Consider the following 19,955-nt stretch of genomic DNA (forward strand, 5'->3'; position numbering starts at 1 on the left):
AGGGTGAAGCCTACTTTTCTCAATTCAATTAGAGCAAAAAATCAGAAGAAAACCATGCCAAAAGAATTAGTATGTGGCAATAATGACCGATGACTGGAGATAGGTATGCAAAATCAAATCATCATCATCCGAGTCCAGATCTCCTATCCACAAAAACCCTATCCACATTAATCGCAGCCATACATGGAGAACATCTCATCCTCTGTATACTATTATGCAGGGGGAAGTGTTCCCAATTCACGGGGGGTAGTGTATTGTGGGTTGGCGTGGGTCAGAGATCCCGACTCTCATCATCCATGCCTTATCCCAACTATATAGGGTGTACGCCAAAAAAAGAGTTTGGATCTCCTACAAACAGAATATGTTCCAATGCCCCCCCCCCCTCAACTTTATCTAACACCCCGAGAAAAAATAAAGGTTAAGAAAAAAAAAAGATCAGCCCACCATGAAAAAGGGACTGCAAGGTCAAGCTATACAAAATCTACAACCACCCCGAGAGAGAGAGAGAGAGAGAGAGAGAGAGAAAAGTTGCATAAACCTAAGGGTCCTAACTCCTAAGCCCACCACCAATCCGATAATCTCAAACAAGACACTATACAAAATCACTAACATAGACTCAAAAAGCAAGACTTAGGGTGGATTCGATCCAAGCTAAGTTGAATATTTGGTTATTTGATCTCAACTTGTCAGAAAACCAAGAGGCTCAAACTCAAACTTGAGCTTGAACTCGATTCGAACTAGTCTTGATCTCAAGTTTGGTTTGACTCATAAGCGCGTACACTTGGACTCGACTGGGAGCGAGTAAAAAAATTATACAAATGAAAAATAAGCTCGGCTTGGCTCAATCTTGACTATGAGCCAAGTTTCCTATAAAATAAAAGATTATGCATATAAAAATTATTATTTTTTTTTATTTTTGAAAAGCTAATTCATGTCCACCCATAACAAGACTCCATCAGAATTGAGTGCAAGATAAACATAACTTTCCCTCTTCCCCTGCACCCTCTACATTGGACACTCCTAGCTAGCACCTCTAGGGCTTGTTTGGACCAAATTATGTGCATAGAAGTCCACTAACTTTCTAAGCTTTGGACTACCAAGAAGCCCCCATACTTGAACATATCCTCCTCCGCAACCACCTCTTAATCTTCACTTGCTCCTTGGAGAAGTCATATATACCATGACTCCTTGGATGGCGCCTATTGTATAGCCTCCTATTCCAATTCTCGAGATTCAGTTTGGAAGGAATGCAAATACAAATATGTAGACTGTAGAGTGCAAAACCTTGTATTTTGCATTATTTTGAATCACTATACATATTTGTATTTGTACTCCTTCCAAATTGAACCTAAAAGATTTCTCTAACCGGTTCTTCACCACCAAAGAAGAACAAGCCCATCATATTAGTCAAGGTCAAACCCTCTTCCTTTGTTGCAACTGGGACTCTATCTTGTTATCCGCCACCTTTCTACCAACCAGACAATCCATCGCCAGGAGCACATTCTTTTTTATTAGAACCCTTTTTAGTCGCTCCCTCGCTTTTCATGGATAACATACATGTTGCAAATACATGCATTGATACTTGATTGATGGTATTGGCATCAATTTATGTTGCATATATCTATACTATATTATAAAACGATCAGGTTCCACATCAACAACCCTCTCCTTCTCCCATTTCCCATTCTCTCTTCTCTCCTTTCTCCCTTACCCCTTCCTATCCCTTCCATGTAACCATGTGGCAGCCCCCTCTTCTACAAGAGTCCCACTCTAAATCTCTCTCCATGTTCCCAATCACTTTGCCAACCCCCTCCTAAAATTTCTCCCAAACTATCTCTCCCACCTAAAATTCTTCCTAAAACACCTCTTAATCTATATTGTCACGTGGCAGCCCTCTCTTCTTCACTAGAGTTCCTCTCTCTCTCTCTCTCTCTCTCTCTCACGTTACCAATCGGCCCAACCTCCTCCTAAAATTTCTCCAGAACAATCTCTCCTATCTAAAATTCCTCCTAAAACACCTCTTAATCTATGTTATAAACCATCTAAAAACCAAAACCATGGTTAAATTAATTAATTAAATAAATTTGTGAAACATTTTTATATTTTCAATAATTATTGACATTATTGAATAATATTTAGTAAATATCAACACCTAAACTAAACTTTTTTAGTAATTTTGGTAAACTGAACAGTATCAATAATTTTTAGCAATAAGTAGTTATTGATATTTTCAGTAATTATGGTCAATTTTTTAATATTTAATGATATTATCAAATAATAATTAAAATTTTTTAGTAATTTTATAGTGTAAATTAATTTTAATAAATATAAATTAATTTTTTATATTTTTAGTAATTTTGATATTTACTATAATTTTTTAGCAATAATCAGTGATTTTGTTAATTTAGTGAAAGTTAAATTATAAAACTTCCAATTTTTCAAATAAATATTTAGAAATTTTTAATAATTTCCATAAGTATTGGATACTACATTTATAATTACCATAATTAATGGAATTATATTTATGGGTTTAGGGGATGATCCCTATGGTAGGAATGGAAATCAAGTTTGGGACAGGGATCATACTCCCCATCCCAACCTCAAGTTTTGAATTAATCCTTGTCAAAAATTTTAGTCAACATCCCCAATCCTCAACAGAGGGGGCTTCCCCATCAGGGACTTGAATCTATGATTTTTTTAATTAAAAGTTTGCTTTTAGAAAGGTATTTATTTAAAATAAAGGAAAATTAAAAAGCAAAATAGTCCATGTCACCATGCCTCTCCTTGCTCCAAACTAAGGGTGGCAATTTTCCCTGTCCTCGATAGGTACCCGGGCTCCTTGACCCGACGGGGTCAGGGATGGGGCTATCCCTAAATCCCTGATTGGGTTCGGGGACGGGGATGGGGAATGCAATCCCCGCCCCGTCTCGACCTCGATTAATATATATATATATATATATATATATATATATAATATATATATATAAGATAATATATAATATTATTTATTATTTATATAATATTTATGTTATAATATTATTAGATTATATATTATTCATTTTTGTAAAAGATTAAAACTTAAAACCAAAAACTAATACTATTCGTTCTAAAAAACACTCGACACTTCAATAGATAAAGAACTCAGAACCCTAGTTCTTCACTTCTTCTTCTTCCTTCATTTTCGTCACCAACTCGCCGACCGTTGTCACTATCGCCACTCACCCATCAGACTCTCTCTCTTGTCACCGACCTCAACTCATAATGGTCATCTCTCTCTCTCTGACTCTCAGTCTCTTTTTCTTAACTTTGATTGATTTCCATTATATTGTAGAAAATAAATTCTAAATTTCTAATATAGTTCAGATAGAAAAGTTCTAGAATAATAGTAGATGACTTGAAGTTTTGAGGCCAGAATACTTTTGTGCCTAGAGTTCATAGGATGTTGAAACTGGGTTTGAAATAAGAGATAAAGAGAAATACAGGGATGACGGTGGGATTTAGCATGTAGTTTGAATTAGGGCTAAAAGAAAAAAAATGCAGAATGCCTGGAATAAAGATGAACACCTGAAATGTAGTATGAGTCGAACCCAAATGAAATGAAACCCAAATGAAACCAATGTAGAATGCCTAGAGTGTAGTATGGGTCAAGCTCAAATCACCCTTCAGATCTCCCTATCCATGTTACCAACTTACCATATGTAATTTTATCAAAATATTTGTTTTATTGTTTATTATTTATATAATTTGAATAATCACTTAATTGAAAAGCAACTAGGAATAGAGGCTCATGTCATTCTAACTTTTAGTTTTATCATATTCTAAATTTTTTTTTAATTCACATTGGGTTTTTGTTTTTGCATTTGATAGTTTGGTATAAGTTGGTAATGATATTCGTCAATCAAAGGTCATCATATTCAGATGTACTTATTATTTAATTCATGTTTGGTGTTTTTTTTTTTTATTTTTAGATTTATAATTGATGGGATTTTTGCTTTCTAACTTTTATCTCCAGTTTTAAAATATGGAAACTCAAGCTGAAAGTTCTAAATCGGGAACACCTATTGGTAGCAATCAATCTCCAATTGGGGTTGAAGTTGAACACTCTCAAACTCTAGCTTTATCAACTCCAATTGGTTCTCCAAGTGAGTCACCCATTGAATCTTTTGCTCAAAATTCTAATGAAATTTTGGTTGATGATTCAAATTCACCTAATCAAGCCTCCGATGCTAATGTTGGTGTAAAAAGGAAATTAACATTTGTTGTTTGGAATTATTTCAAAAAGATAAAAGTAAATGGGGAGGATAGGGAGGAGTGTAATTATTGTCATAAAAAGCTTGGAGGCAATAGTAAAAATTAGACAACTCATTTGTATGACCAGTATAAAGTTTGTCCAATAAAGTGTTATGAAGATATAAGGCAACATGTTCTAGTAAAAAAATAGAGAAATGTTGATGGGAAAGTTTGTGTTAGTAAATTATCATTTTGATCAAGATACTTCAAGAAAAGACCTAGCCACCATGAGAATTTTACATGAATACTCACTTTCGATGGTTGAACATTGTGGATTTAGAAAATACACAATTGGTCTTCAACTTCTTTTTAAGGTTCCTTCTCGGAATAATGTTAAAAGTGACATCTTGAAGATATATGACTATGAGAAATAAACATTGCACTTTTTAGAGAAGAATCCTAGTAGGGTTGTAATAACTACTGATATGTGGATGGTTAGCAATCAAAAGAAAGGCTTTATGGCTATCACGACACATTTCATTTATGATAGTTGGGAGATGCAATGTCAGATTATGAGATATTTAGTTTTGAACATGTTACTTTAAAGTTTAATTTTCTTAGTACATTGTCAAAGTTCTTTTTGTATTACTAGTTTATTACAAACAAGGTAATTTGATTTTAAAACAAATATTTGAGAGTTGTTCTTACTAGTAAATTAATTTTGCATTTTTAGGTTTGTTTATGTGCCTTGTCTACACACTTCTGAAGCACTTTCTAATGTTTTAGTGATTTGCATGATGGATTGGAATATTAATAGGACGTTGTCAACAATGAGAGTTGATAATTACTCTATTAATGATTCTCTCATTGAGATTATCTTGAGTAAGCTTAACACTAGCACACTTATGTTAGATGGAAAATTATTTCACATGTGTTGTTGTGCTCATATTCTCAACTTGATTGTCCAAGATGATTTAGGGATCATTGGAAAATGCATAGAAAGGGTTAGAAATAGTGTGGCTTTTTGGGTAGCATCATTTAAAAGAAAGCAAGCTTTTAGAGAAGCAGCACGTCAGTTGCAAATATCAATTTCAAGAAAATTTGTTCTTGATTATAAGACCCGATGGAACTCGACATACATGATGTTAGTGTTGCTTTAATTTATAAAGATGTGTTTCATTCGTTGAAACAACAAGAGCCTTTGTATAAATGTTTGCCAACTGATAATGATTGAGATTTAGCTAAAGAGATTTGTGAGAGGTTACGAGTATTTTATAATGTGACTAAAATATTTTCTAGAACTAAATATCCCACGACAAACAAATTCTTTCCATTGATTTGTGAGATTAGACTTTCATTATCTCAGTGGCTCTCATGTTCTAATGAGATTATTAGAACAATGGCATCAAGTATATGGCTAAATTTGACAAGTATTGGTGCATCATTCTTGGAGTAATGGCTGTAACATATGTTTTGGATCCAATGTTCAAGTTGAAGCTATTAGAGTATTTCTTTCCTAAACTTTATGAAAGTTTTGCTCAAATGAAATTATGAGGATTCGTCAACTTTGTTATGATTTGCTCGATGAGTATCAATCAAGATCTAAATCTAGCAAGAAAATTCATCATCAGAAGGGAATTTCTTCATCTTCATCCCATTGTCCAACAATAAATGATTCTATAGATTCTAATTTTCTCCATGGGTATAATTCATTTATCGATGATTCTGATGATATGACGATGAAACCTGAATTGGATCATTATTTGGAGGAGAAAGTTTTGCCAAGAGATCCAGATTTTGATATATTGGCTTGGTGGAAGTCCAATGGAATCAAGTATCCAACATTGCAGAAGATTGTTAGGGACATTTTAGCTATTCCCCTTTCAACTATGGCTTCTGAGTCAGCTTTCAATGCTGGTGATAGATTGGTGAGTCCTCATCGTAGTAGACTTCATGTTGAAACTTTGGAAGCGTTAATGTGTGCTCAATATTGGTTATTGAAGCAAGTACAATGTATTGGAATTAATATTATAAAATATTAATTTTCTTTGATGTATATCTAATTTGATGCCTTTAATTTTACTTTATTATCTTTTCTTTTTAGGTGTTCATTCAAACTTACAATGCATATTACCGCAAAATTGAATATGATTCTGTTGTTAATTAGGTAATAAGTATTCTTCTTAATTTGATTATTGGTATTCATGCATTTTGTGATTCTTATTTATATTTGTAATCGATAATTACTTTAATTTTTGTAGGAAAGTGTCTTGACAACAAGTCAATCTCAATCAAGTCAAACTACTTGAATGTATAATGATGCCATGATAAACCATGAATGGGTTGTTTTGAAGTAAAACTAATTTTTTAACTTAGAACATTTTACTTGGTATTGGTGGTGTTGAATGTTGGACAAATTTTAATTTCAATGTTATCTTGACTTACTCCCTTTTAATTAGTTGTTTTTACTGATTCAGGTATGTTAATGGATTGCATATGTGCAATCTCTTTATTGATTAAGTTATGTGTTATAACCATGTAATTGCTTCTCTCTCTCTCTCTCTCCATTACCAAAAGTTGTCTACAGTTGCTTCATGTCTAACCATTGCTTCCTAAACTCTTCTTTTGAACCATGTTGCTAATAAGATAACATTGTCATGGGATGGTCGGTAAACTGCAGCTTGTGCTTAGTTGCTTATGTAGAATATTCCTCTATTGATATATCTGCTCTGGTATATGCAAGAATTGGGGACATGGGATCTGCATATGGTTTTGGGCCCTCCATAAGGACACTAAACTTGTCATGGGATCTGGTAAATCATTTGTTCTTCCTTCCAAGAAATACCTCTCCCCTCTACCTTCCTGGCAATCTTGTTGATTGCTTTTCTTTTACTTATATATTCTATGTGTTTGGTATTTGGTTTCTTTTTTCATTTCTTACCCCATTCCTTATTGTGCCTAATTTTGTGCTTGCCAGTCTTTCAGTTATTGCAAAGAAAAGGCCTGCATTTTATGGACACATTTTACCGGTTTTACTTAGTTTGGATCCATCAAGGTCTATTACCAAAGGGGTGCTAATTTCTGGTGCATATCATGCTCTGAAGAATGCTTTCCTCTCTTGCTTGAAATGTACACACCCTGGTGCTATGCCAGTATTATTCTTTTGCCCTTAATTTCTATATAGGAAGTATGCATTAGATGTTTTGTTTTCTTTTCCTTTTTTTTTTTTTGGTACTGTGGTTCATGGACACATTAGTCCAACATCAGTCCTACAGTTCAGCATTAATTTTTTTTTTCATTTGCACTCCTAGGCTCAGAAGGGAATAGGGCCCATTGGTCCAAAGCAGCCCATGATTGCCCCAACTCACTGCATAGTACAAAGCTCCAAAGAAACATACCCATCGTGCTAATGCTTTTGATGTCCTTAGAGATTAAGACCACGAGAGCAATGGAAACAAATCCTCCTTTGTTTTATGAATTAGAAAAAATCATCTTCCTGCAAAAACAGATTTTTAATGAATTGGAAAAGATCCTCCATTTTCCAATGGGGCCCATGGTTTGTTGCATGGAACTGTTATCCCATTTATTGAATTCTACATGATTGTAGGAACATTTATCATTTTTCTATCAAAACTTGATCATTTTTCTTGCAAAAAGTCCTAACTGATTTGGTCTCTAGAGTTTTTTTGAATTAGTTGCTCTTTTGGTTGTAGTCTTGCCTCCTCCAAGGGTTTTCGTTGGTCATTCACTCATTCCATATACAAGGGGAAGGCGGCTTTAACAATAGAGCCAAAGGTTCCAAAGTTCGTCCCTTTAGATATATGTTATGTTTTGCTCATTTAAGAACTCAGCCTTGGGTTTTACTATTAAAAGAATGCTCAAAATTGTCATTACGCATCAGTACTCCAAGTAAATTTATTTATTCTTGTGGATTTTTGGTTGGCCCAGTTAGGAGCATTTAAGTTATCCAAATAGGGGTTTGTGCTTCTTCAGTTTGCTCTTGCAATTGGTGTTCGACAATATGATTGGAGTAGAAAGCATGTGAGTTTTTTGTCTTTAGAATTTTTAGAACTTCTTTGGTAATATAGAAATACATTTTCTATTTGAGACTTTGAGTTTGGATTGAGGATGAAGTACTTATAGAAACTTATTTCTCAAGTTACATTGCATAGTCAACTCCTGTGTTTTATTAGATTGACACACATCGGTGGCTTGTTGCTTTCTTTGTATGAGGTGAAATTTCAATTAATATTGTTATCCATGGAGATGTTTACATGAATTTAAGGGAACAGTAAATTTTTCTTCAAGATTTCCCTTCTTTACATCATATTTACCATAACTTCCTCTCTCATCCAATACCTCAGTTTTACTTTTTAGTAGTGTAAATTTCCAATCTGATACATTGTCTAGGTGTTTGGATTTGTAGTGACCTGAAAGTTATAAACCTTGTGGTAACCCCAATATGGTTCTTATCAGGGTCCCCCATCCCGTCCCCAATGGACACATCGGGGATTCGGGTCTCCAACGGGGAATTCATCCCCGTCGAGGTCGGGGATGGGGGAGAATCCCTTTCCCCTACGGGGATGGGGGTGATTTGGGGGTTGGGGATGGGGAATATAATCCCTATTCTGAACCCACCCCGTAGCCATTCTTAATCCAAACCCCTTTCCTAATTTTTTTTAAATATTTATTTATTTATTTTAATTCCACATAGTTACCCATTAAACCAATAAGCAAAATAACATAGGCTTAACTATTTCTAACAACCATAAAGAAAGAGAGATTTATTTTTCTAATGTTTAGCTAACTGAAACCACTTTCTCCCACTTTCTCCTAAATTTTCTCGAATTCCTATTTATCTCCTAAATTATCTCTAACTCCTATTTATCTCTTAAATTATCTCTAATTTAGTAGAGAGATTCCCTCCTAAACTATCTCTAATTCATATTTATCCTCTCCCCCACTTTTTATCTACATCCATCTAAAGAAAGTTTTAATTAAATTTTTTTAGAATTATTTAAATATTATAACATAATTATATACTAACTTTAAAATATTTATTCAAAACAAAAAAAGTAATTATAATAGATTTAATAATATTAATATTATTAATAATTATATATTTTTACAAAATTCATCATGAAATTATGTAGTAACAATATAAATTACAATTTTATGAATTATTTAATTTAAATGGTATTCAAATAATAAAATTTTAACATTAAACATAAAGCATTATTTAAATATTTCAATAACTAAATTTCTTAAATAACAAAACATTAAAAATAGCTAAATAATTATATAACAAAATATTTAATATTACATAATAACATTAAAACAAATAAAATTAAAATAATGTTTTTTTTATATTTTACATATTATTTAAATATTTAAATAATTAAATATAACATAACTAAATTTTAAATTGTTAAAATAATGAAAATAAGTAATAAATTTAAAAAAAATCTTAAAAGTATTAAATAATTATAATACTAAAACTTATAGTTATTGAAATTGACTTAAAACAGTAATATTTATTAGTAATAATTTTACAATAATAGTGTACATTCATTATATGTATATACTAAAATTAATAGTTATTTGTTTTCAGTAATTATTTATTGCATTTTTGATAAATATGTTTTCAATAATTATTTATAAATCTATTTTTGTTTTTTATTTAACAGTAAGTTGTCAATAATTATTGGAGATTAAACAACTATTATTTAACTTTTGAAATTTAATTTATTGTAGTTGTGTAATAAATTTATTTTTAGTAATTATGTATTTTTTATAATTTATTAATTAATATTTATTAGAGATTAAACTATTCTTTGAGATTATACAATTTATTGACTAATTTAATATATTTTAAGTTTTTATTGTATATTTATTAGAGATCTGTTGTTTTTTCATTGTAAATTTATTTTCAATAATTGTGTATTTTTGCTATAAATTTTCAATAATTATAGGATGTTAAACTATTATTATTTTTTAGAAATTAGACTATTAATTTAGCTGAAATTCAGAGTGTTCAAGGATTGGTTCAGTTCAGTTGCAAGCTGTTTCGTCAACCAAATTGTCTTGGTTAGGTTGGGAGTTTGTCACCCAAAACAATTGACCATTAGTGAAAACCTGCCAAATCGGGTTGTATCAGTTTAGGTCTATTTTCAGTTTGGTTTTTTACTTTAAATTTAAATTTAAATTTAATAAATTACAATGTATTATTAAAAGAACTAAATTTATGATATAAAATACTTTACACTAAGAAATATAGAAATTTCTCACTCTTTTGTATTAAAAAATTATATTTAAAGGATAAAATATTAATATATATCTATGGTCGAGTTAGTTTAGTTTTACTCAATTTACTAATGGCCAAATCGAAACTGACCTAAGTTGGTCATGTTGGAAAATTGCTAAACCAAAACTGATAAAAAATACAAGAAAACTGACCAACTCAGGTCTTGTTCGATTGAATTTGTTATTAAAAAGTTAAAATGTAGAACAATTATATACACCTATGTATTTTTATTGTTTAACTTTGGCTTAACAAAGCTCGTGCATCGCCTGGGTCCCCGCAAGTGTTATACTAACATATTCTATTAAGAACACACCGCAATACATAATACATTATTTTATAGTGGCATGTTTTGGAAACACACTACACCACAACCTAGAGACCATATGTTTTGGGATGAACCACACTTTTTCTAACCATATAAAAGAACAAGTCCTTCATTTGGTTGGGCAATCAAACTACAAATGGCCTCTCAATTCTAATAATAACGGATACATACCCCATGTTTCTAAATTTATAATTATCCCACTAGCCAAAATTTAAAATGAAGCAGCCCTGATGTCAAATGTGCAATGGCATAACTACCCTTAATGTTTTACATATATTAAGGGTAAATTTCTTAAAACTACCCTTATGGTTTAGTGAATTGACTAAGTATATCCTTACTGTTTGAAAATTGACTAACGCTATCCCTTACCCATTCCCATCTACCATTTTCTTCAGCTTCTCTCCAAACCAACAATTTAGACTCAAGATCCCTATACAAGTATACAACCTCATCAATCCCCACACACTTAGTGCTAAACCAGTTTCCTTTGCCCCCAATAAACCTCTTTCCCAATTCCGTTGGCACCATTTCCACCAACACCCATTCATCTCCAGCTCCAAGCTCCCATATGCAAGCTTGTCCCTCACAATCTCCCCCAACAAGTGTCAACCTTCCCTTTCACCTCACTAGAGCTGCAAACTCCAATCGATCGGCCTTCGGCACCTTCACCTCCTTCCACAAACCAGTGCTCACCTCGAAGCCCATCACACTATAGGCACGGGTAGATGTCATTCAATACAGAAACCCATCAGAGTATGCACTCTCATTTGGGGTCCAAATTGTCAGCCTCACCGCAAATTCAATCTGCATCCATCCAAGACTCTACCATTTATCAGCTCATGAGTCATACATTTCCATCGTGGATTCATATGTAGTACCCACACAAGTTGTCGTCGACATGCCTCTGGCAACGTAAACTCTGTAGGAGGAGAGAGCATCATCTCCAATCTTATCCACCCCAATCATGCCCATAGTTGGGCTGGTGTGTTGGGTGTTTAAGGTGGGAAGAAGTCTGTGACATCTAGTGAACAGGTTGCACAACTCTAATTGGAGGGGAGATGAGATGGCAGGTCTGTAGAGAGGGAAAAAGTGCCACCGATCAAGAGCTGGGTTGTGAATGTAGTAGGAGAGCCCTCGATTGTGCGAATGAACAGCGAGGAACCACAGAAGTTGGCATGGCCGGAGCTTCATGGGAGGACAAGAAACAGAGCATTAATGCAGATACCAGTGCCGAAGTTATAACAAGGGTAAGTTGGGTATTTTTGAAAGTTATAATAGTCACATGATGCACATTTGAATGGTTTGTGATGGAACGTTATCGATAAGGTAAGTATTAGTCAATTGTCAGAAACAGTAATGGTAGCGTTAGTCAATTTTCGAATAGTAAGGGTACACTTGGTCAATTAGCTAAACTGTAAGGGTAATTTTAAGAAATTTACCCTATTTTCAAATACCAAATGTATTCAATTTATATATTTCCAAATGCCAACCATACATAGTTTTTATATTGCCAATGTCACCCCATTCTTTCATTTTTAATCTATGATACCAAAATCCAAAAGAAGTCTGAAAGCTTCATCCTAGTTGGCTTTAATGTCATTTGCTTGGGCTAAATGTCCCGTAAACAAGTACATGTAAATTGAAGATGTAATTATCAATTTAAAATGTCCAAATAATATATCAAAAAGAGCAATTTGGTCCCTATAGAGATTCTTTTCTTTGCTTTTGATCTTTTGATTGGCCCTTAAAGTAGTTTGAGGGCATCATATGGTTGACAAAATTAAAAGTGTGATTATTAAGTATATAAGTGATAATATTTGTAATTATCAATAGTTTGTGGTAAGTGTGTAGTAATTTTAAGAAACCTTCCCATATTGGATATTTTTATTTAAAAGGGAAAATTGTAAACATTTCCTTGAGTTTTTTGACAATCTTATAAGCCTCCCTTGCTTTATGAATCTAACGATAACCTCCCTAATAGTTTTGAAAAATGAACAAATACCTCCCTTATGTTAGCTTTGTAGACAGAAAATGCTTATATAATGCATTAAATTTTGAGCAAATTAAAATTATCACCTTATACTTTGGGGGTAGTGACATTTAGTTCCTTAAACTTTCATTTGTGATGAAGATCCCAAACTTTTAGATTCCAATATTTTGCCCCTCCATTAGCATTTTGTCCATTAATTCCAAAAAGATTCTCATGTGACTACCTTGTGTTTGTTAAACAATTCTAAATCCCAAAACTATCATTTCTTTAATTTGTGGGACCATTTTTTTTTTCTCTTGCATATTTGTATAGACTCTTTATTTATGTTTTTTTTTCTTTCTCATCCAAAGTGGGTTAGAAAGAGATAATGTGCTTTGTCCTATCCATTTTTGTCATTTTGAAATGCTATCTTTTTGTTAATATGAATCTTGAAAGGGCATTTTAGTAAATTAACTTCTTCAACTAATCCAATTAATGGTAAGGTGACATATTGGAGTCTAAAAGTTAAAGGGGGTTTTGTGCAAATAAAAGTTTAGGGAGAAACTATCACTACCCCAAGTATAGGGTGGTAATAAAAAATTTACCATTCAAAATTTTCAAAACCTAGATTTACCTTTAACCATCTTCATTTAGATATATATTTACTAAAATACCCACAAAAGAATTAGGTTTCCTTCTCTTTATTTCACTTTAGCCTTTTTACCTTACTTTTAATAGAAAAGTAGAGAGAATTACTCTTTTGAAAGTTGTTGGGACCAATGGCCTTACCCAAAAGGGGGTGAATTAGGTAGATCTTTAAAACTTCTTTGACTATTAACAAGTCAAGCCAACTCTTCCTCTAAAACTAAAGCTAAGCCTTCTTGATAATCAAATCCAAGATGTAGCGGAATAAAGGCTTAGTTTGTTAATTAGTTTAACAATTAATCAAGATGTTACTTTCAATGATTAACATAATTGTTGAAACAAGAGTTGTAACTACAAAACAAATGAACAAAATGATAGTAGGAGTTGCAAGAATTAATAGTTAAATAGATATAAACAATAAGATGATAACAACTGAAAGTATATGAATCAAATAAATATTGTAGCCTACTATGAGGTTAGTGGTACAACAAACAAACTGATAAATATAAATACTAAAAGTAAATAATTTTAGAAATTTAAATGGGCAATTTAAAGTAATAGACAATAAAAGTAAATGGTATCTACACTAGTGGTGTGTGCCTGAAATAGTAGCTCGAGAGAGAGGACCAACTTCTAATAGGTAGCTGAGAAATGGACCAGCTACAAGATGATAGCTATGATAACGACCAACTATCAAAGTATAATAGACTCGAGATTCATGTAGTTTGTTAAATTGCTATCAAAACCTCAAGGACAGATCTAACTATAGAAAAATAAATACAGTTGAATGATAAATGTGTAGTGAAAGTAGACAATTGTAAATGTAAAAGTAGAAACAAAGCAGTTAGAAGTAAATGGTTAGCAAATGAAGCCGAAGCTATTGAACCACAGAGTTGTTAAAGTTAATAAAATTTAATAGGGTTAGTAGCTTAGTAGTTGCACTAAAGAGATCTTATATCTTGTAGATATAAAGAAAGAAAAACAAAATAAGATAAATGTTTGTAAAATCACAAAGATTCAAGTCATTAAAGTTATTTGAAGATGTTAGCAAAGTTAGCAAATAAACAAACTGCAAAACTTGAAGAAAATAAACACACACATGGCACACAAGATTTTTATAGAGGTTCAACCAACTTTCCGCACATCCTCTACCTCAAACCACCACTAAGAATTTTCAGTTGGCCTTTATGGGTGCCAACAAGACCTAACCAATAGGCCTTTTTGGGTGCATGACCTTGTAGTTGGGCTTAACAAAAGGTGCCGATAAGATTTTGATGGTGTTTAAAAGCTTTGAACACCTACCTACTTATAGATATTTCTTTTCTGGTATAATAACAAGTTTACAACAAGAGAGATCTTTAAGTAGGCAAATGTAACAATTACAAGTATAAACTAAGTTGCAAGAGTTTCTGTATAGGTGCTTAGTTCACAGAAGGGATTTACAATAGATGGGTGAGATTGTACAAGTCCAAAGGATTCTTAGTTTTACTCACCTCTCAAACTATTGAAGTCCAAAGATCTCTTCAAAAACAACTCTTAATAAATTGATCTCTTCGAAAAACAGCTATACAAAGCCAATTGTGTTTTTTTGGGTAGCTAACTAGTCTTTTTAGACATGGCATATTCATGCCTTGACTACAATTAATAGATTATGCCTTTTGTTGTAGTTGATTATATCTCGTAGTCTTAGAATTTTATGCCTCAATTGTTACAATTAATCGACTATATATTTTGGGGTAGTCGACAATGTCTCATAGTTACGATAAACTTGCCTCAACTGTCATAGTTAATCGACTATGCATTTCTAAGTAGTCAAATACTCTATTAAGCTCGGTAATCTTGCCTAACAAACAACCCACACTCAGAAACCTCAAAAATTCTTATTTTAAATATTTGGGATCTCTTCCATTAGTTTTCAATATATATATATATATATATATATATATATATATATATATATATATTTCGATTACAATCACTTGTTTAAGTTTAGAAAAAGCTTAGAAACCAAACCTTTACTAACCTCGTCTCTAAATTTGCCTATAATGAGTTTAATCTTGTTGACAATCAAAAAAGTGCATCATATACAATAGATTACATCAAGATCCTAAAAGATAGACACAATTTAAACACAACTTGATGTAGTTTTTTTTTCTTAATGAGTTGTTTTAGCAGATGATCTTTGAGCAACTCCAAAATCATTTAAGTTCCTAATGGTGTAGAGATCATGAAGCTCGGGTAGTTGGCAAAGATTTCATTTTATCATCTTTAGTAGCATATATTTTTAGCACAAAGAAGTTTAATAAAGCTTATTGCACACTTAATCATGCCATTAGTATTCTCAATGAATTTGCTATCATCAAAATATGGGGTCAACAAGCATAAGGTAAAGTTGGTATTTTAAATTATATATGATAATGCCTTAATGGTAATACGGGTTCTTGGACTCTACAACATGAATGCTGTTTTTTAATTGCTAAATCACTGAAAAAAGTTGTTGGACTCTGATTTTGAAAGGCCAAAACAAGTTGGTTTTGTTTTAAAAAACAATATATGTATTTGGAACCATTTAATAATGGTTTTGAAAACAAAGACAATTTTTGAAGTATAGGAATTATATGATTTATGGAACATGATATTAAATATCTTCGTGAAAACATGGTTTTGAAACAAAAAATTCAAGAACATGCTTTTGCCTTTGTGGCTCCAATTTTGAAAACCAAAATAAAAAGAAAAAAAACACACACAACCAAGCAAATGTTTTTAATTGTTTTTTTGTCATGAGAAACAATTAATTTCATTTCATGTTGCATAATGTTCCTAGTTAGAGGTGTAAATCGGGCCATGCCGTTCGCGGCCCAGCATGAATTTGGATTGGCTCGGCACGGCCATGCGGGCCTAGGCCTGAGGTTTTAGGTCCATGGCCCGACACGACCAAGCGGGCCGTGCTGCTAGTAGACCATGGGCCGGCATGACCTAGCTTGCAGCTCGGCCCATCACGGCCCGACACTACCCACATATATATTTTATATGTATTTATATATTTTTTATATATAGTTATATAATATAATTATATAATAATATATAGTATACAATATATTAATAAAATAAATAAATATTTTTAAATTTATTATACTAATTCATTTAATTATTGCATATATAAGCAATTTTATGCACAAAATTCATATAAAATTAAAATTTTAAGTTTTTTATCAACTTTTTTAAATAAATAGATTTGGCCCGATGCACGGCTTGACCTGGCCCAAGGCTCGGCCTATGGGTTAGCTTGGCCCACGGCACAACATGGCACAACATGGGCCTGGGCCGTGGGCCGCGTTGGGCCAACCCCCAAAATTTTTACTAGAGAGGGTGTCACGTTCCACACTTTGCATGGGCCACCCACGGGCTATGGTGTGCCGGCCTGGCATGGCCTGGCATGGCCCACTTTACACCTCTATTCCTAGTGTATATGTTACTCATAAGTGTGAGGTATTTTCCCCCAAAAAAAGGATAAATTAAAAATTACCACCTTCTACTTTGGGGGTAGTGGCACTTTAACCTCTAGAACTTCTATTTGCCACAAAAATTAGTCCCACATGAAAAGAAAACAAGGGTGATAATTTGTAATTTACGTAAAAGCAAAAGAAAACAAGGAAAATGTTGGAGAATTGGGCTCACCTTTTTCACCAACTAATTGTGGCTTAATTGGTTGACTCTTTGACATATTGTAGTAGAGATTTGAGATTAAATCCCCCTGCCGAGTCAGGGTTGGGTTGGAGGGGGGAAGGGGTTAAGAGGATGAGGGATTGTGCAGCACCTTATTCAAAGTGGTAGTAGCTACATATTAGTGATAGGGGTAAAACGTTTATGACAATCATAATGACCTCTCTTAAAGTTTTTTTTTTTTTAACAAAAACCTCTCATGTAATATAAAAAAAAACTACAAAAACCTCTCATGTAACAGGGGTAAAAGTAAATGTCCATCATTAGCCAACATTTTACATTGTCCGTATAATAGAAGGGAGGTAACTAAAGTTTTTTCAAAATTATAAGGAGATTTTTATGAAAAAGAAACGTTAGAGGAGCTTTTTATGATTGTCAAAAATCTCAACGGAACCATCAAAATAATAATGGCCAACGTTACAAAAACTCTCGCGTGCGACAGTAAAATCGCGTAAGCCGTCCTCTGGAGACATAAGGTTCGAGCTCGTGAGACGGGCGGATACGACTAGGAGGCCCACCATAAGCCCATAAGTTAAGAAGGTCACCCTTTTCGCCTCTTCTCTCCCCTTCTCTCTTCTTACTTAACAGAGTTTGGTGCCATTTGACGCATCAACTGTGATAGCTTTCTCTGCCTGTAATTTTCTCAAACATCGTATGCCCATTAAGTTGCTGCGTTTTGAACAGACAGAAATTGATAAAGGAATTTGTACAGATTTTTCCTAAGGAAGCGTTAAGAGATCTGATGGGTCGACCTCCACAGAGCGGAGCCCCGGCTTTTCGTTTTACACCGAAGGAGGTAAGGATTTCTCATGCTTGTTTTCTTCCTCTTTTGTGGGGCTTGGTTCTTATCGTAACATCGAAAATCCCAGATGGGTTGCTGTGTTTTCAGATTAAAATTTTGGTACTTTTAGTAATAACTGTTTATTTTGATCATCCGGCTGCTTTGTTGTACTTTGGGCTTGAGGTTATTTAGGTCTATGTTTGAAGGTTGTATGCGCTGCCTCTACTCACCTTCCCCATTTAATTTCTCTCTCTCCCCCTAAAACTAATTTTAATAGAACAAAGGAGTCTTACAGAGAGAACAGGAGAGGTAATATAGCCTGGTGGACTTCATATTGCCAGCATCACGCCAACTAAACTAAAAAGCGGAGAAGGAAAATGAAGGAAAGAAGAAAATGAAAATGAAGGAGAGTTAACCGTTATACTGATTCATGTTATCGTTATTAGAGTTGGGTGAAGTTTGAAAAATTTAAGTGGGCGCCTTTACTGGAGCTATGGTTATGCCATTTTGTAGGACTAAGTCATTGTGGACTCATTGTCATCTGATGACTTTCTTCGTTTTTGTTCTCATTTCTGTTTTTTTTTTTTTTTCCTGGATTTGCTGGTTTTGAGTTGCTCTTTTCTGAGGTTTTGGTATTTTTGATATGACCATAGTGGTTAAAATCTTTGGATCTATGATAACATTCATGATTCAATCATTCAAATCACATATCCCAAGGTTTTTTGATTGAAATCATATAACTGAATCCTTTTCTGAAAAGTATCAATTGATAATTTGTTGAATATATGGTCGAATTCATGAATCTTATGGTTTATCCCCATAACTACCGGTTTTCTTTTAATTTTCTCAAGGGACTTTTCTCCTAAATCATTGCTAGACAAAAATACTTAAGCAAAGGGGTAGGGTCACGGGAGAGTAAATATTTTGGGCACATTTGTAAGGAAAAGAAAAGGAAAACTAAAGGGTAAAGAAAAAGAAATCTTAGGCACATCATCATCCATGCCTTATCCCAACTATATGGGGTTGGCTACATGAATCCTGTTTTGCTAATCCGTTCTATTTAAAATTATAACTGTTACATATTAGTGCTTAAATCTTTTCTTACTACTTCTACCCATACACCTTTTGGTCTAGCCCGAGCTCTTCTGTCCCTTTCAATGTGTAACGAATCACTTCTTTTAGCTGGCGTAGTTGGTGGTCTTCTATGCATGTCTCCGTCTCCAAAGTCCAAACCATCTTAGTCTACTCTCTCTTATTTTATCACCTATTGGATTTGGAGCTACTCCTAGGTTCCTACTGATAACTTCATTCCTAATCCTATCCTTTCTTGTTTTTCCACTCATCCATCTTAGCATTCACATTTTTGCCACATTCATTTTCTAGACATGTTATTTCTTGGCTTCCCAGCGTCTGCTCCATACAACATAGATGGCCTCACAACTGTTTTATAGAATTTTCTTTTTAATCTATTTAAAGATATAACTATTAAATATTAGTGCTTAAATCTTTTTTTACTACTTTTACCCATATACCTTTTGGTCTACCCCGAGCTCTTCTATCCCTTTAAATAGATTAAGAGAGTTTCTGAGGCGTACACTTCAGGTGCAAGAGGTGTACGCCTCATATGCTTTTTTCATGAGGTGTGCTAGAGGTGTATGCCTCATGCACCTCATGAACACCTCACATAAAAAGACAAAAAAAAGGAAAAGAAAGAAAAAAAGAAAAAAAAAGGAAAGGAAAGAGAAGGGAAAGAAAAAGAAGAAAACCATGGGAATGCCTCTTACGTTTTGAACTATGCCTCACGCCTCACATAAAAAGACAAAAAAAAGGAAAAGAAAGAAAAAAAGAAAAAAAAAGGAAAGGAAAGAGAAGGGAAAGAAAAAGAAGAAAACCATGGGAATGCCTCTTACGTTTTGAACTATGCCTCACGCCTCTAGGTAGTGGAATGCCTCACGTCATGTCTCTGCGTTTTAAAACA

General features: G+C 33.3%; 1 protein-coding gene and 1 pseudogene across 4 annotated transcripts in view; one reads left to right on the plus strand and one right to left on the minus strand.

Annotated features, from left to right (window-relative positions):
* Positions 1 to 11,162: 11,162 nt before the first annotated feature.
* LOC148873598 (protein UNUSUAL FLORAL ORGANS-like) lies at positions 11,163 to 12,050 on the minus strand (annotated as a pseudogene).
* Positions 12,051 to 17,591: 5,541 nt separating this feature from the next.
* SHH2 (DNA-BINDING TRANSCRIPTION FACTOR 2) overlaps positions 17,592 to 19,955 on the plus strand; it is a 59,017-nt gene continuing 56,653 nt past the window's right edge. Inside the window, exons 1-2 of one of the 4 annotated variants that reach the window (XM_088965501.1) lie at positions 17,592 to 17,736; positions 17,909 to 17,992. In XM_088965501.1, the coding sequence (XP_088821627.1) occupies positions 17,939 to 17,992 (54 nt within the window). In that variant the 5' untranslated portion in view covers positions 17,592 to 17,736; positions 17,909 to 17,938. The other 3 variants (XM_088965500.1, XM_088965499.1, XM_088965502.1) reach the window with 3 other exon arrangements.

Source organism: Nelumbo lutea, chromosome 1 (genome assembly GCF_056320005.1).
Source record: "Nelumbo lutea isolate HS-2025 chromosome 1, American lotus-T2T, whole genome shotgun sequence".
Classification (NCBI taxonomy): Eukaryota; Viridiplantae; Streptophyta; class Magnoliopsida; order Proteales; family Nelumbonaceae; genus Nelumbo; species Nelumbo lutea.